General features: G+C 43.5%; 3 protein-coding genes across 7 annotated transcripts in view; 2 read left to right on the forward strand and 1 right to left on the reverse strand.

Moving 5' to 3' along the window:
- The first annotated feature begins 22 nt into the window (after positions 1-22).
- Positions 23-18,925, forward strand: lacc1 (laccase (multicopper oxidoreductase) domain containing 1). 2 transcript variants are annotated; one of them, XR_003410592.3, is made up of 9 exons: positions 23-1,334; positions 1,664-1,842; positions 2,637-2,802; positions 4,250-4,475; positions 4,734-4,928; positions 7,518-7,624; positions 7,836-8,224; positions 10,605-10,760; positions 12,396-18,925. XR_003410592.3 is itself a non-coding variant. In XM_027009610.3 (5 exons), exons 1-5 carry the CDS (start codon positions 797-799, stop codon positions 4,921-4,923), a joined length of 1,299 nt encoding a protein of 432 aa, XP_026865411.2. In that variant the 5' UTR covers positions 24-796; the 3' UTR covers positions 4,924-5,963. The 2 variants fall into 2 exon arrangements, 1 of the variants encoding a protein (XP_026865411.2); XM_027009610.3 differs by lacking the exons at positions 7,518-7,624; positions 7,836-8,224; positions 10,605-10,760; positions 12,396-18,925 and having other exon boundaries at positions 24-1,334; positions 4,734-5,963.
- Positions 18,926-21,345: 2,420 nt separating this feature from the next.
- On the forward strand, positions 21,346-24,925 carry serp2 (stress-associated endoplasmic reticulum protein family member 2). Its single transcript, XM_027009587.3, has 3 exons — positions 21,346-21,928; positions 24,319-24,391; positions 24,572-24,925. The coding sequence occupies exons 1-3, from the start codon at positions 21,845-21,847 to the stop codon at positions 24,610-24,612; spliced, it is 198 nt and encodes a 65-aa protein (XP_026865388.1). The 5' UTR covers positions 21,346-21,844; the 3' UTR covers positions 24,613-24,925.
- Positions 24,926-25,406: 481 nt separating this feature from the next.
- tsc22d1 (TSC22 domain family, member 1) overlaps positions 25,407-27,715 on the reverse strand; it is a 34,739-nt gene continuing 32,430 nt past the window's right edge. For all 4 annotated transcript variants that reach the window (XM_027009568.3, XM_081713762.1, XM_081713761.1 and 1 more), the window contains exon 3: positions 25,407-27,013. In XM_027009568.3, the coding sequence (XP_026865369.2) occupies positions 26,756-27,013 (258 nt within the window). In that variant the 3' untranslated portion in view covers positions 25,407-26,755. The remainder of the gene's footprint in view (positions 27,014-27,715) is intronic.

Raw genomic sequence — 27,715 nt, forward strand, 5'->3', positions numbered from 1 at the left:
GCTGGCCGTGATGCTGCTCACTCACCCGGATGTGGCTCTGCTGTATTCTACAGAAAACTCGACTTCAGGTGCTTCGGATACATTTATTCCAGCAATATGTTACACTGCATAACAAAGCAGTTGAATCCTAAATGTACAGCAGACTTTGAATAATACTGAGTAAAACAGCAGTTTAATTTACTGATGTTGAGACTGTACTTAACGGAATTTGATTTGTGGGCTGACAACGAATTTCCCACCAAGGAAAGAGGTCACAGTTCAGTGTTTGCCCGTAGTTCCTGTTATTCAGACCGTATTAAATACGATGGCGGCCTTACATATTATGGAAACGGGGTCTTTTTACTGGTGATTCTGTAGTTACATAATACATGTCAGCGGTGGAACAGACCAGAAGTGAAGAGACATCTTACAGTTTCACAGGTTTCATCATTGAACTCTGGTGCATTAGAAAAGGCCTCGATAGCTTATGGGCATCAGCGACACGTGGGAACAACACATACAACAGGGAAATAAAAAGTTATTGTTTCGCAAAACTTCCTTAAATTAAATGTTAAATTCCTCGAAAATTTCCTTGTCCGGTCAGGACTTTCCAAGTAGGGCGGTCTCTGACGTCACATTCCAGGAAGTGTTTCTTTGTCGAGGGAAGTTTCACATTTGCGCGTGTTTAAGGTATGAAAACACCTGCTTGGACAAACCATACATGACGGAGGACGGATCCGCGCAGATCTGCCGGGGATTCAACAGCTGTTTCGTGTAGCTTAGAAGTGCCCAGCATGTACGTGCGTGAGAAGGTGTAATGGCTAAGGTCATTCTGGTGGACCTCGTGCACCCCAACTGCTCGCAGTACAGCCTGTGTCTAGACGCGCGCATTAGCCGGTTATGCACGTTCGTCGGAACGGGCGCAGGCGAGCCGGTGTACGTCCTGCTTGGGCAGCGCGCCGCCTCCGCCGCGGAGAGCCCGAGCGCCACTGAGGCGCCTCTTCTGGAGAACCTGCGCCGTCTAAACAGGCACGTACATGTTCTCACCGGCAGCAGTGAAGCCGCGGCCGTTTACTCGTTCAAACGAGCTGTGGACCAGCTGGACGCGACAGTTATCGACGTGGTGAGTTCAGGCCCGAGGCAGGCGGGGCTGCGCGTGTACCAGGAGCGCCTGTTCACAGCGCGCTACAACTTCCAGTACAGCCGCGGCTTCGAGAGCGCGCCGTGCCCGAGCGGAGAGCCTCCTCTCACCTGCACGCAGCTCGCTGCTATCGGGGAGCAAATTGACACCTTTCTCCAACACCTCCCAGCTGTCAAAGGAGACATCACCATTCTGAAATCTTCCATGATCTCGGGTACATTTATTCTATTACCAGTCAAAAAATATCTTTATCCATTCTAAATTACTTGTCAATGTGCATTTTATCGATGTCTATGGTAATCTATGTATCAATAATTTTATATCTATAAGAAAGGATTTTTTTTTTTTGCAAATGGAGCTACTTCAATTAAATATTTAAAATATGTACTAAATTGATTTGCCACACTATACATTTTATTTAATTTAAGACTAATTTAGCTAATTTAGACTAATGTTTAAATGGTGAACAATGCGACATATTGAAATATGGTGTGATGTGACCTTTTATACTGACTAATTGTTTGTGTTCCCTCTTTTTCCCAGACTGCTTTTCTCACGGTTTCACCACGAGAAAGGGGGGAATCTCCTACATCAACACCTTAACTTCCTTAAACCTGTTCAGCAGCTGCCGGCGCCGGGACTCCCCAGCTGAGGTGTCGGAAAACCTCCGACGCCTCGGCCTGCGGGCTGGCTTCCTGCCACACCAGCTCCACCTGCCCAAGGTAGTCTACCTGTCTTCTACTTCACACACACTGCTGCACTTTCAATAACAAATCCATGGACCATAATGAAATACGTGAGACACTCACCACCCATTTTAAAATGAAATATGTGTTTATTTGAAACACCATGAAGGTGTACCAATCTAGCCACTCACAGTTTGTGTTAGCCATCCACCAGCCCTTCATTAGTGGTGCGGTGGTCTCTGATATACAAGCACAACACCCAATATCATGCCACTGTTGTGTTGATCTGCTAACCCATATAATGTCCAGTCAGCAGTAATGCTGTGGTCAGAAACTAACAAGTGGTGTAGTGGGCAGCGATGAATTGTGCGTATGAACAGATTCCCACTAGTTTGTAATTGTACCCTCACTGAGTGCACATAACAGACTGGAGTACCTGGGGACACATAAGTATACTGGCCCATGACCTCAAAAGCTATACCCACCCAGAATGTGTAGAATGGGTGTGTTAGGTAGTCATGCCTTATAATGGCCTCTCTTATCCATACCTGTATTGACTCTTCTTACATTGAAAAGTCATATTTCAAAATGTGTCCATTTGAAGCTTTAGTCTGTGGTCCAGATCTGGACTCTGTGGGCTTCATGTTTTGTAGGTTTAGAGCTGTTTGCCATGACCGGGTGGTTCTTACTTACCTTGATTGCCCCGCCCACATTTGTAACTTGTACTTTGTCATGTGTACCTTGTTTTTTTGTTTTTTTGTTTGTTTGTTTATTTGTAGACAAGATTATTTTATTGGTATAAAATAGAAGCTCCTGTTTCTGCCCGTCAGGTAAACCATGCCAGTGATGTGTGGGTAATGAGCAAGGCTGCGCCGGACAGTTACGACGGGATTGTGACCAATCAGACAGGTGTTGTCATAGCAGCACCAGGAGCGGACTGCATGCCGCTTCTGTTCACTGACCCCGTGAGGAAGGTCATTGGTGTAGCACATGCAGGTGATTTATCTGCCCTCTGCTCCACATCCTCTCCTGACAGATTTGTGTGTCCACGTGATTGATTGAGTACCTCTGTGGGATATTAGTGTAATTCTTTCCATTCTCATCACAGGTTGCACAGTTCAGTCCGAGTGCAGTGAAATTTCACTTCTAAGCTAAAGTGTCCAACCAATCAAGTCTTCCCACATGTACTTAAAAAGAACCCTAAAAGCTCGGCCCTCGTTAGTAATGTTTATTTCTAACAAGGGAGTATTAGCACAGCATGGCCTTCACAAAATCTAAGACCTTCTTCTTTCTGGACGTGTCTGTTCTCACACTGAGTGGGTTTAACTGTGTGCTGGGAGACGTGTGAGCCCGAGAGGCAAAGCGCCGATGTGAAGATGAGAAGAGAAAAGCAGGCACATCTTACTGAGCAGGGTTAGCACATAGATTAGCATCTGATTTAATGACATGTTGTGACTAAAATAATAATCAGAATAATAATATTAATAAGAAATATCATTTTAATAGGTTGGGGTTTTTTTGTTTGTTTTTTTACTGATATTAGCATTATCACACTTGGCTACCTTTGACATGAGAGGCTTAGGGCTATTAACATATTATTTTTCATTAATACAATAACATATTTTAAATGTTTTTCATAATGCAGCATTAGCATAATTCTCCAGATTGCCAGTCTAAAAAAACATCAAGAAAGGGGAAGATAGAAACACATAACCATATCAAAAACGATAAGAACCATGTAGTAGGTCAGTGGTTAAGGTAGTTGACTTGTAATTAGAAGGTTGCTGGTTCAAGCCCCACCACTGCCAATTTGCCTTTGTTGGGCCCCTGAGTAAGACCTTTAACCCTCAATTGCTCAAGTTGTACTCAGTCATAACTGTAAGTTGCTTTGTATAAAAGTGTCAGATAAATGCCATAAATATAAATAACCCCATTAAAAATGATAACCACATAACTGCATCAAAAACAGTAAGAAAGCATTTTTTTGTAGGATTTTCATAAAGAAACATTTAATTTCATGCTTGGCCATTCAATATCTGAAAGAAACAAAAATTAGGCTATATGACTGTGTAAAGCAGTCGAGCTGTGGGAGGAAAGAGTGCTTTGAAGGCTGTTTCTGTTTCATTTGCTGCCGTTGGAAGCATTCCAAATGTCCTCGGTAAGCATTTAAAGTGTCCAAGATGTAAGGTTTTTCAAGATATTTTGCATCGGTCAACTCAATTTAAATCATATATAAATATCGGTTCAGCAAAAATGATTTTGTTTCATGTTTTTGTTCAGATCTTGCAGGACTAAATGTATATTATTAGATTTATTTGTTGTTATTTTTCTATGATTTATACTTGATGCATATAACAGCTACCATCCTCACCACAATACTAGTAAAAGCTCAAACTCACATAATGCTTCTTTGGCCAAATGCTGTCATGCCTCTTCTTTTCAGGCTGGAAGGGTACTCTCCTGGGGATTGCCATGGCAACAGTAAAGGCCATGGTGCTGCATTTTGGCAGTGAGCTCACTAATGTGGTGGCTGTGATTGGTCCTTCTGTCGGGCCCTGCTGTTTCACTCTGGATCAAGACTCAGCAAGGCAGTTCCTGGCCATCCATCCCGCCTGTGTGAGAGACGTGGAGTCACCCAGGCCTCGCGTTGACATCAGACTCACCACCAGGTAACGAAACAAAACAATACGGACTGAATTTTGAAGCTCTGGATGATCCTAGCCATCCTCAGGAATGTCTTAATGGCACTGATTTTAGTAATAAAACAAGAAAAAAAAAACTGTCAAGAAACATTGAAAAAGCAATGCATGAGCTACATGTGCTTGTATTTCAGTGTCACCTTAATGTTACTGGCAAAAAATTATGCCATTATAGGGAGAACTTCGTGTCCTGCCCCTGTTTGAAATGTCTCCTCCTGAATGTTTTAGAGTTCTGCTGGAGAGAGGGGGAGTTCTCCCACAGCACATCCATGACGACAGTGTGACCAACAGGCCCAGCGTGACCCTTTGCACAGCCTGCCACCCCGACACCTTCTACTCCCATGTTAGGGACGGCCTCGACTTTGGCACTCAGATAGGCTTCCTGCAAATCAGAGAATCCAGTGAATGCAGTTACTGAAAAAGGTGGTGCTTAAATGAAAATTTTGACTGCAAGTACTCTTAGCCAATGATATTTTAAAAATGTAATCATTCAGATTGTGGAATTTCTGACCTTTTGACTTATACAGGTGACAAGAGTCCTAGGCTGCCTGGAAATTAAAGTTGTTAAATGTATTAAATCTACAAAATACCACTCAGGATATGCACAACTTACCACGACTTCAGCTTTAAGGTTCTGAACATGCTTCACATCCTAATCATGCATGATATGGGTGGTAGATATTACTGTTGTTTTAGTGACTACCTGCTTTCCAGTCGCAACAGTTCCTTACTGGGACTTCAAAATATCCTGCATCGAGCCCACTCGCCTCAAACCTCACTAGTCCACTGTGGAGATTGAGAGCCCTAATTTTGCTAGTTTATTAATCTCCTCAGGAATGACTGGATTGTCTTCATAAACATCCCCACCTTTCAAAGCTTGCTTTCCTGATCCTGTGTAAAGAAGTTCAACACAAGGGGGCAGTCAGGAGACATGAGAGATTCTGTTTGCATTTCAAATCATTTGCATTTTCAATAAATCTAGAGCGTGCTGGAGGGAAGAGTGCCTGAACCTGCTTTAATGAATTTAATATCTATAGAGTTCCTGTAGTAATTCTAAGAAAATGATCCTATACATTGCTTGTTTCAGATTTCCTTATGTCGTTAATAAAAGAGGCTCTCTGGTGAAATGCAGATAATGGGTTAATGTCCCTGTAGGCAGCATGTCCCACATGTCCTCTGCACAATATTTCATTCTATTCTCTCTTAAGAGGGATCTCCATCAATGAACAACTCAAACGGGATCAGACACTGTGCTTGTGTGCAGATTTAGCTGTCGGCAGGCAGCCGCCATCAGCCAGAGAAGCAAAGCATTGATGTGACAAATATTCACATCAGTGTCAAATAATGACATTATTCTGAGGAAATATGTTGAGAATATGAAGTGTTTTTGTGGTTCTGTACTGTGATGACTATGAAAGCAGTAACTGTCAGCGAAGCGCTAATAAAATGAACTCAGGATGTTTGAGTGGTTGTGTTTGCACTTCTGCTCTGGAGTGCAGGGTGTGGATGGTGTAGCGGCGATGAGAACTTTGCTAAACACACCTCTTAGACAACCTCTCGGACCCCCTGCATCAGTGACATGGAGTCTCTTATTCTGCTAATATCAGGTTTGCAAACAAGTGAAAATAAAAGTAGATTCAAAGCACTGGATGACACTGGCTGTATACTAGAGAACTACAATGTTGATTTCCTGTGAAATGCCATTTGTTTTTTTATGTGTCCATAAAAGCCAAGCAATTTCCTAAAGCTAGTTGTGATCAATAACCTTTGTTAGCATGAGCCAAAGCTAATTGATTGGATATAGTAAATATCCTTAGAGCAATATCGGTAATCTTTCAATGAACCTTCCTCCTGTTTTGTTTTTTTATTCTGATTCTAAGGCACAACTGTTTTCTGTCTTAGCAAGCGTGCTTTCAGTGCAGTAGGTCTCTGTGCAGTCCTGACACTAGGGGGCACTCTCCTCTTTGCAATAGGAGCGAGGCACTTTGGTTTTGTGGCAGATTCAAACAATATGTTGACTCCCATCCAAATGCAGTTTAGCTGCATCACAAACAGGCCTTTGTCTTTATCAGCTATTGAGACGCAACACATAAACGTCTTTCCTATGTCCAGTCGGATCCTTCCGATTTGACCACAGCACATCCTCCTTTGAAGAAGGTGACGGAGATGACTATGAGCATTAAAAGTGCTTTGACGTTGCTGTCAAGGTCCATGCCAGATGTTGGATTAAAGGCAGCATGTGTGGCTACTGGCTACAATTGCCCAGGATCCTTGTCAGTAAGCACAACACAGCAGAGTATTGTGTTAAATATTTGTCCTAGTCACAATAGCATTGTTCCTGGTAAACCACAGGACATTGCATACTGCTAAGAAAATATATCACAGGTGTTCTTTGTTGCAAGACAGCCCTGGGGTTGCCCTGCAGACAACACCTGCTGTATTTACACTGGACAGCATGTGTCATTCTCCCTTGGCACAGGTAGACTGCGGCAACTACAGAGCCGTAATCCTGACTGGGCACGCTGCACACAATACACAGTGTGCATAAAAAAAGAAATGAGTTTAAAGCAAAGTGAGTTGGACTCTTCGCGTGACTATCTTTAGAGTATTGCGTGCAAACTGGGTGTTGATGCTTCCAAGGTTAAGGTGACCTCCTCGTGGACCAATCACGGCCCACGTGTGTAATTAACATTTTCAGTTGTCACTGTGGTAACCTGGAAAAAGGGGCCAGTCGAACCAAACACAGCAGTGCACGTCTGTGGAAGTGGCACTACAGTTATTTCCGTGCATGACTGACACGAGCTTTAGCTTTTGAGTAGCATTGCAATACAATTGGCTTTCATAGAGGACAGTGAGATGTCATATTTTCAAAGGGATAACACATGACAGCATGTGATTTGCCTGAACTGTACAGTGGAGACTTGCTTTGTATTGTGTATTGTAAAGTGTGAACAGATTCAGACGGAGCAAGTGGTCCGTGCATGTTTACACTCTGTTTCATGTCCCTAACAGGATTAGGTGCAGGTACCTGCATTCATGTGTGCTGGGGAAGAATGGGACATTTAGATCACGCTACCATGAAATATATGCTCCTGTCCTTCACCCCAAGACTTAAACAGGTGGGTCATACCAATCTAGTGCAAAAAAGATGAGAAAATGTGGATGTAGAATCTTTGAAAGGCAATGTAGGAATATGAATTTAAATGAAATCTAAATATTTTGGTCAGTATGCAACAAAGCAATGACGCTGTTGCTTGTGGTTGTTATCCAAGGTCCAAGTAGAGTTCAACATTCAAGCAGACCTATTTTTCTGGCTAACTGTTTTTTCAGTTAACATTTGAAGGCTGTGGTGTACGGATCACGTCTCTTGTTGGGCTGATTGAAGAGAGATGTGGAGTTGAGGCAGCAGTCAGTGCAGAGCCCTGCGTGCAGTCCAGCTACAAAAGGCAACAGGCACTGTCGCCCAGACTGCAACCACCCCATGCAATGAGCCACACACAGGCACACACAGAGCTGAGATTAATCCGTGTCCTCCTGGATTCTGAATAAATCCACCTTGTGATGTTGACTGACACAGTGGGTTGGTGTTTGACTAGCATTTCTCATGGCATCACACGAACTTTGATGTCTTCACTGGCACACCTTTTTGCTCAAGGCTGACAAAGGCACTGTCATGACAACAAAAACAAAGTGAAAGTGCACACAGAGTTTATGAACAGGTAAGCACAGATGTTACATAAGCTGTAGGCCAGCCCTAAATACAGCTGTGGGAGTTTGGTTCCCCAGCCATGATGGACGATGCGTTCAGGACCACAGCCACCAACAGGCTCACTGATTCATCACCCTTCTCGGTATTAACAGCTTCCATTTTTCCATTGCATGCTAGAACAGTTTCCCTCAGTGACCAATAACAATCCCACACTTTTGAAACTGGTTAAACAGATCAGAGTAATTTAATAATGGGAACTCATATAAGTGCTTTCAGTATCTCACAAGGCAAGTTGACTTTATCTTTTTTAGGATTAGAGGGTAGCAGTGTCTAGAGGGTTGGATTGTTACATAACTGTATACATACTTTGTAGCCAGATTTTTCCAGTGTCTCAGGCCAAATTATGTGGTTCATCAGCAGGTCAAACCACAGAGAGCTTCCGAAATGCAGAAGTGCTTACTATTGTTTAAGAAAGAAAAACTGCGGGGGAGTTTTAAAGCAGAAATCCCACACCACCAGCATTTGAGTCTGCTCGCCCCTGACACGCAACAGTTATTTACATTAGTGCTGTGCAGAGCAGAGCCTTTGCACGGTAGTCAGGATATTAGGTTGCAGAACTAATCAGAGCTAAGCATCAGATGTTCCTGTAAGGAACAAAAAGCGTTCTGAGCTTGACATGGTGATGGTGATAATTTTGTGCCAGTCACCGTGATAAGCCTTAAATTTATGTGCTGAGGTGGATGAAGAGCTCTCTCTCTCTCTCTCTCTCTCTCTCTATATATATATATATATATATATATATATATATATATGTGTGTGTGTGTGTGTGTGTGTGTGTATGTGTGTGTGTGTGTGTGTATCATTATTCAACCAGTGCCCTGCACCTACATTCTCTGCTCGGTTTCTGTTATGTAAGTGGTTTTGAGAGATTCCTCTCTCCACTGTCTCCAGGCACATCTCCCCTATATATAAGGTGTACAAATCCACTAGGCTACATCAGTCTCCCACAGAGAACAGTCTTGTTGCCATAAATATACTTTCTGTTCATGCTTGCTTTAAGGAAAACAAGACAGCCCTAAAATGTCACAGAGCCCTCATAAACAAACGCGCAAATGCGCCATTACAACAAGGCCTTTCCCTGGATGGAAGGCTACAGCACATAAAAAACAAAACAATGTATATATCTAGAAAGATTTAAACATGTGTCACATAAAGTGACGGTAAGAAGTGTAGACTCTTTCTGTCAGTGCTGGGAACAAGATTTCAGCTGTTATACAGTTTTCTTTTTCTTAAGATTCTTAGTCATTTTAAATATTTTTGTAATCAGTTGCTCTGTTTTGATTCTTAGACCTTTTGAACAGAGTTCAAATAAATAGTTTATTAAACTACAATTTTCTTAAGAACTGTGTTCATTTTACTTGACTAATTACCAAATTATCTTTAATTTCATATTTTGTCTGAAGCTAGTTCAGGGCAGCTCTATATTTCAGACTACTGCTTTTAGTCACTGTTACTAAAATTACATTCTAATTTTGGTTCCTTTCTGAGAGACCAGAACACCAACGCAGCTGTACACAAGAAAATAATTCAAGGATCAACACTTTAGTGAAGAACTAACCAACTGCCCTGAGCAAATATGCACTAAAATGCCTTCTTTAACTTCCCCTGCTATTTGCCTTCTCCTAGCAGGGCCTGCTGAACAAAGTCACATCTGCAGACTTTACTACACTGTCCACAGAGGAACTGGTTTCTAACCAGACTGAGCAACCTGTGATGTCGTGGCATAGGGGCTGCAGAAACATCAAAACACTCTATGGACCCTCTAGCCAGTCTATTGCCTAACACAGGACACCAATAGAGTTCAAACGTTCTCCTTCATGTAAATTGGCATTACATTTACAGCATTTAGCTGACACTTTTATCCAAAGCAAATTACAATTATGACTGAGTACAACTTGAGTAATTGAGGGTTAAGGGACTTGGTCAGGGGCCCAACAGTGGCAACCTGGCAGTGCTGGGACTTGAACTGGCAACCGATTACTAATCAAGTACCTTAACCACTGAGCTACCACTGCCCACTAAATGATAGTAACATGTTTAGATGACATGATGCAATAGTATTTCTGATATTATACATCTTTGACAGCTAAGAAATATTAGTCTTAAGAATCTAATGGCATTCTGGCAAAGAGATGTCAGCTTAGAGCTTAGAGCTCTATTTTTGGAAAAATATCTTTAAGATTAGCCCAAAGATGACACCCCATGCCTGCACCCCTGTGAAAGCTTCTCTGAGTACTCTAAGCAACAGTGCCTCAAAACTGAGCTAAAGAAGAAATGATAACTAAAAATGAACATGGCCATGGTACTCTTCTCTCTCCTCATCCACTCAGCACCAGTAAGAGGCCACACGGCTCCTGTGGACAGAGAGGCTGGCGAGTCTGAGCTCGGGCAAGGCTTCAGGTGTCAGCTGCAGCGCGGAGACGCGGATGCTGAGGCAGACGAGGCCTGTGACACCAGTATTATTGGAGCAGCTCCCACACTAGTAGGTTAGTAACATAAACCTCAGTGCTTATATAATATGAATTACAGTTATACTAATGAAATGATCAAAGGATCACTGAAAATTTGTGACCTTTTCTTAGAGTATGTCTTCTTAAACATAAATAAAAATTAAGTAATTTTAAAAATTCAGTCCTTTGCCCACCATAGTAGAAAGAACAAAACGCATGAACACCTCATCCTACTGTAAGTCCACAAGAAAAGCGCCGTGGTGGTTGTGCCCCTGACACCTGGACTGTGGAGTCATAGCAGGTCAAGTCAAGGTCAACTTAATTAGGAAATGCAGTTGCTCAATGTTGCAGTATTACAACATTAATAAATAAATAGTAGCACACACGTCCCTCCTCTGCCCTTCCCCACCCACAACATATGCACAACCACATCAGGAAAGCAGAGGTCAGCCTTTTTTGTATGCGTTATTGGAGACAAACCAATGCCTTCAAAAAGGAGGTAGATATGTAGACGTCCTTGCATGAGATGAAGGGTTGGGCCTCATGAGGATTATGGAATTCTGATTATGCACATGTGTTCTGGGTAATTATGTATGTGTATAATATACACTTCTCTGCACTGTGCCTCTCATTATGAAAACCTCACAAAACATTTCGTTTGGGTAATGGTGAGTAGCTGCTTTTTACCTGATTAAAAGTCATTTTCATTTGGGTCCCATTTGGTCCAGAGTAAAAGCTGCAGGGTCTTTGATCCACTGGCTGGGTCCGTGTGGAGAGTGCTGAGTGTCTTCTGTGTCCGCGCCAGCCCAGGCAGGTCAGCAGGTTCTCTCTGCCTACTCTACACAGCCCCATGGGCTCATGGGAAGGAAACACAATTAATCAATCCTCGCTTCTCTCCCATGCACTTGCCTTGTCATGGGTGTGCTGTGGTGATGGATATGTTAAGGGCACTAATGTAATTGAGCTTTCACAGGAGAAAGAAACTGTCTCCAAAGTCTATGACAATTTTTATTGAGCTGTAATTATTTTAATGACATTGCTAATGGACCACAAGCATATTTCTAGTTAGAGAGGCCTGAGATTAAGTGCTTTAAGCTGCAGGAGGGAAGGCTCCAGTAGTCATCATAAAACTGAAACCCTGACGAGTGGGTAGGTCGCAGCTTGGTGACTCCCACCGCCACGCTCAGTCTCTTAGCTAGTGATTCCCACCGACATCGCAAACTCCTTCTGCAAAGCCAGTCAGAGGCAGCAAATATGGCATGGAAGTCAGAATGACCACTCAGGTGTTCCTTAGGCTTCCAGGCAGTGTGAATTATAATCATGCAGGTTTAATGACCAGCTTGTGCTGTCAGTGCTTGAGCGCTGGACTCCAGTGCCTATGGGAGTAGATTCTTCCATAAAGCCAGCCAACTGCTATGGACAGACCAATGCAGGTGGAGTTGATTTCAGACGAAGACATTTCACTCCCATTCTGTTGCTTTAATCAAGCCTGCATCTTCTTTTTTCTTTAGAGATGTTTTCTTGTCAGTACATTAAAAAAATTATAAACATTTTAAGACTTTTTAAAGCAAAGTATAAGCGTGTAGAAATCATATACAATCATAAGCTTATGATGGCCATTTTAAAATGCTGTTTTACACAATTATGTTCCCTTTCATATTTCATTTATAGGAAACTTGTTGGATATTTATGAGCATTACCCATGTGGAGGAATGCATGCTGAATCAGGACACACCCTACCAGATAATTCACAGAGGACTGACCTAAACTGGACTGGACCCTTGGGTCTCAACAGGAAGTAGGCAGGGCAGGAGCAGCCAGCTGTTTTGGAAGCTGCCTTTTCCTGTGGCCAGAGCTGGAACGCAGGCAGGAAGTGCCAGTGAGGTGCAGGTGATCTCAGCGGTGGGCCTGAATGGGCAGCTTGTAGTGGTGCTCCAGGCCTGCGCCACGATACTGAGCTGAGCAGTGTAAACAAGTGCTGGCCTGTTTTTCTTTCCCTCACACTCAGCAGGTTCAGTGCTGGGGTGTTCACTATGGCAGCACTGACCCATATACCTGCATGTGCTCCTGAGGCCTGATCCGAGTTCTGGTCTCCAGGTTAGTTTCACATCACATTACTGAGCTTCCCCTCTGCAACACTAACATGCGAGATTAACATGGTCACAGATGCTCATGTCAGATATTTTATTCATGCTCAGAATGGAGATAGATAATGTAGACAAGTGTGTGTGTGTGTATACGTGTGTGCATGTGTGTGTGGCGTGTGTGTGTGTGTGTGTATACGTGTGTGTGTGCATGCGTATGTGTGTGTATACGTGTGTGTGTGTGTATACGTGTGTGTTTGTGTGTGTGTGCTTATGTGTGCATGTGTGTATACGTGTGTGTGTGTGTATGCGTGTGTGTGTGTGTGTATGCGTGTGTGTATGCATGCGTATGTGTGTGTATACGTGTGTGTGTGTATACGTGTGTGTTTGTGTGTGTGTGCTTATGTGTGCATGTGTGTATACGTGCGTATGCGTGTGTGTGTATACATGTGTGTGTGTGTGTGCATGCGTGTGTGTGCATGTGCATGTGTGTGCGTATGTATGCTGTTTAAACAATGTGTTTGGATTGGCTGTTTCAGGACCTGTCTCTCTGATTGATTACCCACAGATCTCACTTCCCTCCACTGTGGAGGATGAGCCAGTCCTTTCATTTCCCTGTGCTGCAACACTGCACATGATCTACATCACACAGCACATTAGTGAGATTTTGCCTAGTACAACCGTTCAATCACATGCTATTGTGCCATTCTACATAGAACGTTTTATTATAAAATATGATGCCTTTATTAGAAAATGCCAGAAATTGGCATTGCACAGGATTTAACTGTTTTAACTGTTTCTTGAACTGATACAGTTTAGCTAATTATTTGAACTGGGACAATAAAACTTGCTGTCATATATACAGTCCAATTGAAACAGAAGATGATCTCTGAGTGCTGACTTGTCATTTGGATGTTCTTTATTCAGTGCTGCTCCAGGATTTAGCACCTGCCGAACCCCTTTTGAAAGGCGCTCACATTATTGTTAGTTTGCTGCAGCTTGTCATGTGAGTTTGGACTTCAGCAAAGTCCTTTTTTGTGTGTAAACACCCAAGTCTTCCCAGCTGGATCTTCTGTCCTTACCTCAGTCCACTGCTCACACACCAACGCTCTCAACGGTGTTGTGACATCAACGGTCCTGTGTCATGAAGTGTCCACGGTGGGTTTGGATCCTGCAAATTCTGAATGAATTTTCCATTAGGTCATAATTTAATTGCCTGTTAGTTCAAATGCTTTTTTGTTTGAATAGGACCGTTAAGAGAGCACTACAAGAGATGTCTCACCATTAGAAATGTGTGTATGACTGTGCTTGTGGTTCAGGGGCTACTCGTGGAGCTCCACGCTCTGTTACAACTGTTTCAGTGGTAATGAATTTCTTAACGATTCTCAGAGTTAATATTCCCAGAAACCAGGGGATCCTCTCACTGTGTAAGATTAATCTACAGGGTAGAATAGGAATTTGTTTTCGGTGTAGCTTTCAGTACCAGGAAAACTCACTCTATCCGTACTCATTAGCTAAGAGACTACCCATGCGGACATGGCCCAGGGGGTGTAGCTTTTCTTCACCCACCAGTCGCCCTGACTCAGGGGTTGCCATTCTTCAGCAACGTTATGGGTTGGTTCACTTTTACTATTGAGGATTTGTGCTACATTCAGAACAATGGATCATTGTCAACAGGAATGTAGTCCGGGAGAAGAAATTGTGCCGACCAAAAGATCACGGCTTCTCACGGCACGGCACTTGTTACTCTAGGTGATCGGTGACAGCATCAGGTGACACGAGAGAGCAGTGCAGACTGGCGGGAGGTGAGGGCAACCCGCCCCTCCCCCTCAAGGCCTCGCTCAGGTGTCGCCACTCTCTGTGCAGTCAGATCATCTGTGTGGCTGCGTGATCGAACAGCTCTAATCCAAGAACACGCCTGCTTACAGTGGCACACACTCGCGTGACAGCCAGGCTGTTGTGGGGAAAGCTGTGGAGAGAGCGAGCCTCTGGGCTCTCACTTGGAGGAGCGCTGTTTGTCTGATGGCCCTTGAGCTGGGGAATGGGTGCTACGCAACACCAGCCCCGAGATGGTAGACTTGCCACACGAGAGTAATAGGTCAGGTCTCTGTGGTCTGCTATGGGTTAGGGTGGAAAACAAGTTTAATTTGCCCATATGCAAAGGAATATATTTTTGTTAAACATGTTTTTGATATCACTTTTTAAATATTGAATGATATTTAAATATTTAAAATATAATAATTACATTTTAATGATGGTACAGTGAGGCAAAGACCCTATTATGTATGTATTATATATGTATTATATATGTATTATGAGGGCTGACGCTGATCTGACCTGTATGCTGAGCCGAGTCACTGAGGGGTCATGGGTCGTGACCTGCCGTGATTCCGGCCTGTCATGCCTCTACAAATCCTCCCAACGCCTCCCTTGTCATTAACCCGAATCCCCTGCGTGGCGTATCTCACCCCCGTGGGGAATGGTCACCTCAAACAATACATCACTGGCTGTCTCAGATCAGAGACAGGAGGGACACAGATGTTGGACGAGCTTCCAGTGAAGGACGTCCTGGACGTGAGAGGCCGTGATAACACAAACATTTATATAGCACAAGTCACCACCATGACACTTAACCTCAGCCATCTCTCTTCATTTGCAAGCACATGCTATGCTGAGTAATCACCTCTGTTACTCTACTGATCTACTGCTTCATAAGAGCCAAGCAAGTAAATGCCATGAGGCAGAGTGCACTACTCTCTGCTAACTCACTTATTATCTAAGTAGTGCTTTAGTGTCTACCTGCTGTGGCATAGTCCACAGTCTATTTATAGTGTCTTGTTTATCTTTAGACTTCACCAGAGTTGTTCATCACCACTGGGCCCTATTATCGCTCACATACACCCACAGAGGAGCTGTTCGTAGAGACTATGACTACACACGGCAGGTGGAGCAGCACAGCCTCCAGCCGTCTGATGGCGTCATGTGGCTAAGACTCATCTTCCTGGAAAGACCACGTAACTTTGGCCCCTCAGTGCTGTTGATGAAATTTCCCTGAACCAGGAGCAGCTGTGGACTGGAATCATTAAAGCTGCAAAGCCTAACGAGAGGCAAAGAGAGAGGACCGGAGAGGAGCACCGAATCCCGTGCACAGGGATAACCCTCTCGGTACCTCTCTCAGGACTGAACGTGCAGGGAAGACCCGAGTGTCCATTGCTTGCCCTTGAAGAGTGAAGAAACATGGATGGAGGGTAAATATGCAGCAGCGTGGCAGCGGGAGATGGAGTAGTACAGCTTCCTGCCTGATAATCAGGACAGGCCTTTTTCTTCCTTGCCGTGCGGGACCCAGTTTGACAATCGCCAGCGGGCTCAGGGTCTGTTTCACTCAACAGGGATCGTCCCAGTTTCTGTGACCTGGTCACGAATGAAGCACAGGCCGGCAGCGTCAGCATACGGACGCAGGCGCAGATGGACAGGCTGCCATCCCAACTCGAACATGGAGAAGTTTATGGAGCTTTTTAAAGCTCCAGTGCAGCCAGTGAGAGGCCCTCGTGCACAAACTGTGTTGACCTTGGCTCCGAGACGAAACCAAACCGTCCTTTGAGAAGCGCCCGTCCTTTTACGGTTTGTGGCCACTGAAAGGAAGTCATTTTCTCTGCTATGTATCCAAATAAGAGGGACAAAGGTGTCCTCACTGAGGGAAACCCAAGAATGTAAATATTGATGTTTTGCCTTGAAACAGGTCGTTGTAAACCCTGCGGTCTGGTAGTGTGTTGGCCCACCACACCCACTGGTCCCATGGCAGTTTGGGTAATGTATTATTTGGAGTATATATTTCTGTAGACCAGCTGGGGAGAAAAAAACAAAACAAAACATGCAGACTTCAAAGCAGTCAAAATAATTTTAGTGACTCAAGATGCAATGTTATTGCTGTAATGCGGGAAGAGTCTGGAGGGAACACACACACACACAAACATGTACGTGAGCTAAACTTAGATATTCCCGCTGTAGCCTGCTGCTCTGGGCTTTTCACATATCAGGCCTGCACCCTTTGTGATGCGTTTGTCGTAATCGTAACTGTCCACCTGCTTAATCAGCACTACTCTGCTTTGCAGCAGGGGGCAAATCATCTGACAAAGAGGCAAATGGCCCAGGTGACGGCGCAGCAGCCTGAACAGCCCCCAGCCTGCCCTGCTGCTCACTTCACTCCCTGTACTGCGTTGCCTGCAGCCTGGAACATGGCCCTCAAAACAAGGGCTCGTCCAATCACACACGTCACACCTTGTGAGACAACTGCTCCCATTTACTAACAGGGCTGGAGTGTTTGTGGATCTGCATCTAAAAGGAGAAGGAGACACTCCCTCACCTATCAGCAGCCCAGGAAACACTCCCACACTCTGTTGTGTGGTTGCTATAGAGTTATGGGCTACAAACACCTCCTCTCCACTCCACTACAGCTCCTGGTTGCCTCCCCAGTGTGATTAAGGACAGAGAGATTTGACCGATACTTTGCTTGCCACCAGCTCAGTAACGAAGTTTGGCACTAAATATATTTACTAATATATTTAATACTGATAGCAGTGTGGCCCAGCCAGTTTCCCGGCAGGGTGTGGCCAACCACATTAGCGTGAGAACTCAGGTGTCTACAATGTCTTTCCCTCGATCTACTGATGGCAGGGTTAATCAATAATGCACGACCTTTGAGCGCTGTGTAGTCCTTCTGTGTCTCTTGACAATTTGCTTCCACCCTACAACAGTGTGACCTACTAAAGGAATAATTGAGGAATAAGAGACAGAGTGCTACACATCAGGCCGGTTTGACACAGCGATTATGCCACTGTGCACACGTCTCTGTGCCTTTTCCCAGGTCCATAAACAGCACCTGTGATCGTATGGTCATCGGAGTTGATGTGAATACCACAGCACTGTATGTGACCCCAGCCCTCTGGAAGGTGGCGTTTGGGCTGTCTGATCAGTACACCCACCTGCAGATGGTCTGTTTCCTCACCTAAGAGGAAATTATCTTTTTTTTCCAGTGCCATTTCATGATCGCAGCCCTTTCACTGTGCAGAAAGCACACATGTACACCAGCATTTACCACCACTGTGAGTATCTCTCTCAATTTAAACAGTACCCTGGTGGATGGACTCAGAAAATGACTTTGCTTTCCTCCTGAGCCTTCATTCAAAATAAATCCCCTCGACACCTGTCTTCTTGATTCAATACATCAGAGCTCATAGTCAAAGAGGTGTTTAATCTCTACTCCAGTTTTCCACTATTCTAAGTCAAGGGCTATTGATTCTGGAATTCACTCGACACGTGAAAGGCAGCTACTCAGTAAATCACTTACAAGCAGAACATCCACATACTTTCATCCTCCCTGCAGACAAAACTTCCACTTACTTAATTCCAGTAAATTTCCATTTTTCTTATTCTCTTGTTCAGTAGGTTCCAGTACACATGTGCTGTACTGGAATCTAAGAAGCCCCTTTATTACATGGGGCAAGAAGCCCCTTTATTACATTGTAATTGGAAGGTTGCTGGTTCAAGCTCCACCACTGCCAAGCTGCCACTGTTGGGCCCCTGAGCACGACCCTTAACCCTCAATTGCTCAGTCATAATTGTACTCAGTTATAATAAGTTGCTTTGGATAAAAGCGTCAGCTAAATGCAGTAAATGTAAATGTAAATTACATGTGCCATTTGCTTTCTCTGCCTCTTGTGACTAAAGTGACTCCTAGTCAAAATGCTCGAAGGCACAACAGCATGTTGTTAACAACCTGGATTAAACTCTGCTGCCTAATTACAACTGAAAAAGGCAGGGATCAGTGCTGAGGCTAAATCTGACCTATGAGGGTTCTTCTCCTTGTTAGAAAACATGGGTATAAGAATTGAGCATACCATGAATATGTCATCATGCAACCTTAAAGTAAAGAACAGTGACACTATCCAACGTTCATCCTTGAAGTTGACAACATAAATTCACTTCCTTTAGAATCTTGGCACACATTAATCCCATAGCTCTCTTTAAAAAAAGAGAGAATTTGACTGTTGAATGTCTGGATGTTTTAGTTAATAAAACATGAAGATACGATGTATGAGCAGACATGTCTCCTTTACTCCTTATCCAGACCGATCAGCGTTGAACAATGAAATCAGCTCCTCTCTTAACCATCTCCGACAGGCAGCCTGTAATCTGACTCTCCTAGTCCTCTTACACTGACTACCTGCAATTTCCCAGAAAGACGCGGGGACACAATAGCTCCCAGACGGAGCAGCCAGTCCCAAAGAGCCAGGTGGTGTTGGGAACAGAGCAGTGAAAGACCCCTGAGCTTTCTGCTGTTCCGGAGGGACAAGTGCACGCTATCCCTCCCCAAAGCTCATGCAGAAATACTGGCCTAACAAAGCTTCTCCACAGGACTCCAAAACGAAAGAGGGAGAGATGGAAGAGTAAGGGAGAGGGATGCGAGTAAGAGGAATAGGGAGTGAGATTGGGATAGAGAGGGGAGGGATACGGAGAAAGAGAGAGAAAAAGAAAAATAAGTATTCAGAGCAAAAACAAAACAGAGAGAGGGAGAGAGAGATGGGGAACGTGAGGCGTTCAGTGAGATACGAGTGAGGCAGGAGCAGATCTGAACAGAAGAAGCACTTAGACTCTTTTAAAAAAACATTTTTTTTTTTTTTTTGCATAATGGCCTAAATATCTGCCGGAGCTTCACATGTCAAAATCCCAGCTGGACAAGTCGGACACGTGTGCTTAAATTGCACATGTGGGTTAAGGGAGGTGCACAGAGCTACATCTGCCCCCACCCTCAGAAACACACACCCAATGTGTCAGCACCGTCACCGTGGTTGCTGGATGCTAAAGAGGGTGGCGAGCAGTTCCACAGACGATGGTGTGCAGAAGATGATAACGTGCTGAGCCCATACAAGGGCAGATACTTCACTTGTATGCTGACACATCCTGTCAGAATTTCTTTATATGCAGTTGCTCATATCTCTCTTCCTCTTAGCAGAGTAATATCCTGGGCTTTGGAGGGACTTGCATGCAATCCTCCTAGAGATTTAAGAGCATAATTAAGGGAGCATTTCATGGGCAAACAGATTTCCATCCCCTTTAGCTGTAAAGCAAACATTCTTAAACATTCCATAAATATTTGCCACCAGCCCACAGTGGAATGTCATATTTTACAGTTTCACAGTAAAGTACTTTTAGCCAGAGAACTAGCTCAGGCTACAGAAGCAATAGTTCTGTTCAGAAGTACAATGAACAAGGAGAAAATAAAATCTTTAACAGAACATCTTCAACAGAATGAGGCTTTTGTTGTTACAGACTGGAGAATATGTCCAGGGAAAGAAAGACTGATGTTCATGACATGTTTTGGTGCTGGTGCTTTGTTATGGCACTCAAGACTGAGGGCAGAAGAGGTGGACAAGAGAGAGAACTGGACGAAGATGTCCACCTGTTTACAGTCAGGCAAGCCTGGCTGAGTGGAGGTCACTTGGGAATGAAGAACACTGTACAATTTGTATTTGTGTGTGTGTGTGTGTGTGTGTGTGTCTGTGTGTGTGTGTGTGTGTGTGTGTGTGTGTGTGTGTGTTATTGAGAGAATAAAAGAGTAAGGTATATAAATCTCTAACAATCAGAGCTGGCACAAACAGTGGACACCAAATGCAGTGAGAACTGCTGAGCAGCATTCTGGGTTCCAGCTTTAATCGCTGCTGTGAAGCAAGTACACAGCAAGGCCCTTGCTGCACTGCTCCTTACTTCCCTGGGAACCTCTGCATTTTCTTTTTCTGACTGTTTGGTGGGGTTTTTGTATAAAGACATGAAGCACATGTCAGATATAAAACACAGAACAAAAACAAAACGAGAGAACTGAATGATGTAAAATATAACAGATGAAGGTGTTGTGTTGATGCGTTGTCAGCTGACTCAGTTTATATCACGTGTTATCGTGTGTGCAGTGTAATAGGCTAAAAAGACCATAAGGGAAGCATAAGGTTCATCTATACTGACGTCTAATCTTGCTGCTCTTTGGTTACATAGTAATGTACAGCCTACTAGACACTGACACTGTCTGACTGCATGCCTGGGAGCTGTCAGGCATTCTTTGTCCATCATACCTGAACCAATATTGTGCAAAGCTCAACATTAAAATCTGGTAGCCTGGTTTCAGATAGGGTATATGCTAGCTGGTTGTAGCCTACAGTTAACGGCCCATGACACCAACGGATCCCACGCCAAAGATTTAAACATAGTATTGATTTCTATAAACAGCAGTAGAATCAGTTTAGAGGAAAACTTCTTGTGACTCACACAAAATTCATTTTTCTAGCAGCAGTACTCTAAGTAATCAAATACGTTGCTTCTTGATGGTAATGCTGTAATGTGCCAAGATATAGCTATCTCACTGCCCTGGCAGGGTAGGTTTGATTCTGCACACACCCCCTTGATGCAGTTGCTAAGCAACCATTTCTAGGAGTCTTTAGCCCTCTATAGGATGCACAAACGCCATTCCCTGCTGTTTATCCAACTCAGTCACTAGATGTGGAAATCGCCCTTTAGCGACATGTATTCTGAAAAGAGGAGCAGAATTTGCACAGGACACACATCGCTGCGTCTGCATGAGGGTCCCTGTGCCACGTCCACCGCTCGCTCTCTCGCTCGCTCGCTCGCTCTCTCGCTCTCTCTCTCTCTCTCTCGCTCTCGAAACGTCCCATTAAAGTTAAAGATGTGTCAAAACACGTTATCGATTATATGTTTGGAGAGAATATTCCTAAATATAGCCAGCTTTGAAAGCCTTGAATATTCCAGGGTGGATCTAGGGGCAGTGATCAGTAGGCTACAGCCCCGACAAGAAGGGGAGCTCCTGGCAGCCTCTCCATCCCCTGCAGACGTTACTTCATGGCGGTGCACTCGCGTCCGTGTGTGTCCAGGCTGTCGGGGAGCAAGTGTAGGGAATAGAGGTGAAGCTCAAGCGCAGACGAGGCGAAGCCAGTCCGATCTGACAGCGGTGGGTGTTTGCTTCTGCGGAAGATGGTCGCTAAACAAAGGATTCGCATGGCCAACGAGAAGCACAGCAAAAACATCACACAGAGGGGCAACGTTGCGAAGACCCTGGTAAGACGTTCATTTCATCGGGAAGGAGAAATCATATTTATCTAAGGACTATTTCTAATCGTTTAATTTAAAAACGAGTTTTTTTAAGAGGTCTACCTGTCGTCAGTCGCTGTTTCAACTGTAGTGTTTTGTGTTTGCTGAGGGAATGTCGTTAATAAGGACGATGCGGACTACCGAGTACCTCCATAGGGTTAGTCGTGGGCCGATATACTCAGAGATTAAAGTATGCGGTAATCTCACACAACACCCAAACAACAGGTGCTACATCCAGGCCTGCATCCATGCCAGCTCAGAGATGATCCAAACCTGTCAGCTGTTTGCGTGGTAACTAATGTATTCATGATGTGAAGTCAACGGATCTGGAGGTTTTTGTAAAACTACAACGGAACCCAGTAGCCACACCCTCTCGTTTGTAGTAATAAATATATATAAGAAATGATTAAACAGACCACCATTTAGATAAGCTTCATGATAACCAAAACGGCAGTGACAGTTCGCAGGGGGAGGAGAGTGAACTGTATGCTACTGTATGATGTTTGACCTAGTTAGGTGCCTTGTTACCGTTGGCCTAACCTCAGTTAGCAGCCTGCATTACACCGGCACTTTATTTCCCACCATGTTATAGTTTGTTTCTTTCCTTAAGGGAGGTTTGAAAGTTTATGGGGTTACCCAATGTGCATCACCCATGTTACCACACAGGCTGACAAAATGGCAGTTTGAATAAACACCTTGGACAAACCTCCCACCTGCTCGGTAATAAGTTTCCATTACCCTTCTTTGTGATGAGTTTTCGCAATATGCCACCTCCCAGTTTCCTCCCTGTTCCCTACGACTCCCACACACCAAAGACCTTAAGGAAATGGGACCTACTAAAAATCATAATCCTCCCAGAACTCCAGCCAACAGTCTGTTGAGTGCTTCCTCCCTTCAACAGTTTTGCAACCGTTCTTCAAACCACAGTCGTTAACGGAAGGTGTGGCCTACAGTCACACAATGCTGTTAGACAAATCTCACCCAGCACATAATCAGTGTTCAGTTCCTGCCCTCAGGTTGCAGGTTCAGGGCCACTAATTACATGAAAATCAGGTCCAGTTTTTTTTTCTAACAAGAATTTACATGTAAAGTACCGACTGTTTTTACTGATCATGGTGTTGTTACATATCATGAGATATATGGCCATAGTGCTAAGTTTGCATGTAAGGTAGTCAAGGATGGATTACTGACCAGTGGGGCCAGTGCCCAGGGGTCTCTGATCACAAGGCCTGAAGCAGCTCAAAGATGATATCTCTAGATTATGGACAAATCACTAAATCAATGTAGACAAGAAAGAAACTAGAAAATATACTTTTTTTTCTTGTTTTTTTGTTTTTATATCGATCATTAGCATGTTGTCTATACAGGGCAGATATGAAGTAAGTTGGGCATTTGCAGTCATCGACTTGTAGAATACTGTTAACAATCCAAAAGACGATTTTGGACAGTGTGTGATTATAGCATTAGCGCACCATCTCACTTCTGACATAATGTGTGGCAAAGGCAGAGGGCAGTAACTCTACCCAGATCTTGAACCCAGGTCCTACAAGCAATAGACATGTGCCCTGACTACCGAACCAAAGAGCCAGAGCGCCCAGTTCACCTGCCTGAAGTGACATCACTCTCTCTCCTTCAGGGGCTCTGTGTTACCACAGGGGGCTATTTCTTGGCTTTGTGCAGAGTCCTTACACATTTTTCACAAAAGGGCTCCAAAGATGCTTCTGCTCAGGGGCCTTGCAAGACCGTGCTCCATCCCCGAAGGCAGTAGTGCATTAGTATGCGCATTGTTCTGTTGTTGATGTGTATACAGAACTGTTGTCATGCTGTAACCAATTTTCCTGATGGGGAGGAGGCTGAAGCTTCCCATGTGGAACAATATAAGATGCTGATGAAATACCTGTCAGACATGTCCCGTTTCTATGGATACCTTGCAATTCTTCCACTCCTCTCTCTCTGCCATATCTATCTATCTATCTATCTATCTATCTATCTATCTATCTATCTATTATATCTGAACATAGTGCTGTCATGCATGGATAATTCAGTATGTCAGCATCTTGCCACTTCTCTCAGGAACCAACAGGTTTGTGACATTTTCAAAATGTGTGGTTGTTTCCTTTTGCTGACCGGGATAAAACTGTAATGATAGTGTGGGAATTAAGGTTTTGTTTTTTGTTTTTTTCAGAAAAGATTCAATATTTAATAAAATACTGGGTCCCCTTGTATCATTTTTAGATATCTTTATGTAAGTCTATAAAAGCAAGTAAGGAAGAATACACTCAGAGGAGATGAAAAATCTGTGTTCTAGCAATATTTCTGTTGAGGTAAATGAATTTTGTTTTATGGTTATCTTGTAGCGACCACAAGAGGAGAAATATCCAGTGGGGCCGTGGCTTTTGGCACTGTTTGTATTTGTTGTTTGTGGATCAGGTAATATTCCACTCTACCTCTCATTAATCTACCTGTATTATACTCTGTGTTCTTCACATACCTCAGTCTTGCCATTGTGCAGAATGCATCAGGAATAAAATATCACTGTACTAGAGCTGAACTCAGCAGCCATTTCCCTGGGGGTGAGCTCAGTCCTTTACCTCTTTCTCATCTTCTCAGCCATCTTTCAGATCATACAGAGCATCCGAATGGGCATATGAGCCCCAGCAGCTCGTACCTCCTCTGCCAGAAGGAAGAACCTGAGATAAAACCAGAGGCTTGGCATTCTGAATGTCACCTGTATGCTAAAGAACTGAGTCCTGCGTACTGTACATGACACTGTTGATCACTTGTTTACAATGTACCTGGATGGCAGGAACAAGTGCTTTTCTACTAAACCATTGTTGCTGGCATTTCCAACTCACGTCTTATCATGAATTATATTTGTGATCATTAACTATGTGCGACACTCTGTTTGTATACTTGTCTGTGCTGCAGGAACTTTTTCAAATAAATATTCCACATTTGAGAAAAGGTCTGGCATCAGTTTTTAAAAAATATGTAAATCCATGTCTAGAAAGCAGATTAAAGCAGAGTTAACGCAATGTCTAAGGCAGTAGGATATTAACATGAATGACAATTTCATTGTGCCATACCACTAAAGATATAAATACATTGATATTTAGTATTATTTTTAGCTTGTATTTGACCACTAGCCTACAGCAGACTTGGGACATCCCATATCATTGCCATTGGACCAGACGTGAAGGCTTCAAAATGAATCTTTTTTTCAAAGTGACAAGGCTTATGAGGAAGGGGACATAGCTGTGACGGCACCCAATTGAGCAACACTGAAGATTACACTGTAAGGTAAATACCTTACCTGCTATAGAAGGTGATGGCTGGTTTTCTCCCTCTTTGTCCAACACATTAGTTAAAAAGGTGTACAATAAATGTTTACATTGTCATACACAAACCATCACACCTGTGCAATAATAGACCACAACTAGGAAAGTGGATTTAGTGGAGACTGTAATTGATTTTTATTTGAGGCAGTCTTGACAATCCTCAAACAAATCCTTAACTAGTTTTACCTCAAGAAGAACAAGATAGCTAACCCACAAACTCAGATTATTAACAGGCCTGCATTTCTTGGTCATATTTTCACACACAAAATTTAGGCATTACAATAAACCAGCATATGCCTGATGGTCTTACGATTCCTTAAACATTTTATTGAAAGTTGTGAAGTGCAGTTGATCTAAATTACACAATACCTCCGGTTCTGAGGGACATGCACAGAACATAAGCATACAACTTGTACATATAATGCAATAATAATAACGCACATCAGTTCCCCATGATACTCAGAATAACTAAAGTTAAAGATCTGACCTCCACAGTAGTTCACTGACAAAAATGGAAACAGAAATCACATAGGTGCAAATAACCAAGTGAACAGTGGTTTACAGTAGGTATTAACACAGCTGAGAAGTTCAGTATTTTGTCATGTAAATATCCTAAGACTGATGCCTCCATTCTGGTAAAACAGCATAAAAAAGATGGTGAAATGTCTTGGGAAAGCCAACAACTTCTTTAGTTTGTAAAACCTAAATAGTGTCTCATAGTGTTTCTCGCAATATGACTATTTTACAGATTACTTACACTAAATATACAACTTACTTACAGTAAATATACAAAAGGATTCCCACATTCACTCAACCTGCTCAACACCTTCTCCTCAGGATCTTGCGTTACGAATGTTACTGAAAGTTGCAACAGAAAGAATGAGGAATTCAGTTTTAAATACTGAAAGTTAATACCTCCTCTGGGGCAACTTTTCTCTTTCATCACTCAGGTGTAATGACACCAATGCAAGTACTGAGACCACCATCCTATTCAGCCTACCCACACCTGATGGCGCACCGATTAATTGATCAAAGACTCAACACATTCGGCATCATTAAAGTGCTTACTTTTTGCAGCCTAAAAAAAGGACTGTGGTCAGCATTTCCACTACAAAAGTGAGGCATGGAAACACCCTTACAAAGCCAAAGTTACCATTGAAAAAGGACATTGCTTAAAATCCTTCAGCCATAGGCACAGTGAATCTTTTGAGTTGTGTCCACCTTGATTTTTTTCACCCATCTGACAGTCACATTCCATGGTGTTTGGCAATATCCATCATGCATCAACAACTTACTGGACTGTCAGAGGGATGTACAGAGCCCTCAATATAGGCTTGGTCATGTTGAGACTTTTAAATATGTGCAAATTTTGATAGAATCCTCCTATGAGTGAGGCAAACTTGTCCATTTTAGTTTAGTTAACCACCTATTCCCCTTCACAGGGAACATTGGCGCTCTATGCCGAGGGTCCAGAGTTCTGTGCAGAAAGCTGAGCTGGCACGGCGGACGGCTGCACTCCCTGTGCAGACAATGGTGAAGAGCCACTTTGAACTTGTGCCTGAAACTGTGCCAGCTGTTCTGGACTGGCCAAATTCTTCAGCAGGTTGTTTTCTTGCTCAAGCTGGGAGTTTCTTTCTATTAGTTCTTTGATCTGTTCCTTCAGCACTTCCACTTCCTCACGAACAGCATACATCAAGTGACTCTTCACTAGATCCTGAAGAAAAAATAAACATTACAGAATTCTTTATGGTGTATGATCTGATATGTAAATGCCATTGCTTAAATATATCAGCAATGATTTTAAAAAACCACACACACACACACACACACACACACACACACACACACACGATATTTATATGCACCTTTCAAGCTGCCTTAAAATGCACTTTATTCAAATTAAATTAAATTAAACGAAGACAACAATAAAATCCTACTACAATAAAGTTGCACATATGACAAGGGATTGTCACTGGGTGTAACGAAGGCACGCGGCCCATTTCTAGCGTGCACTACCTGCACCACACTGCTTACAGCGTCACCGCCGAACAAAATGGCCGGCTTACCTCCAGCGAGCCAATCGGAGGCCGAGATATTTATAACTGGGTGTAGAAGCGCCGAGGTTTGCCTAGCAACAGTAGCGAGGCACGGGATCGCGTGAGCATGGACAAACAGGTTCAGTTCCCGCATTCAAATAGGAAGTGTGCGTTTCCAACTTTAAAATGTTTAACAAGACACGCTCGTTTTCCACACATTCGGCATAGACAGGACAGACCAGCGAATGTCAACAAAATCAAAGGCAGTTAAACATCAAGCGACGGAGCCACAGACGGTTCCGGGGTCGTGAAGTGTGTGGAGTTAAATAACAACACTGATCCAAGCACAGCACAGAAACACCACAGAGCACACCAGACGG

Source organism: Electrophorus electricus, chromosome 4 (assembly GCF_041902795.1).
Source record: "Electrophorus electricus isolate QZ-2024a chromosome 4, ASM4190279v1, whole genome shotgun sequence".
Taxonomy (NCBI): domain Eukaryota; kingdom Metazoa; phylum Chordata; class Actinopteri; order Gymnotiformes; family Gymnotidae; genus Electrophorus; species Electrophorus electricus.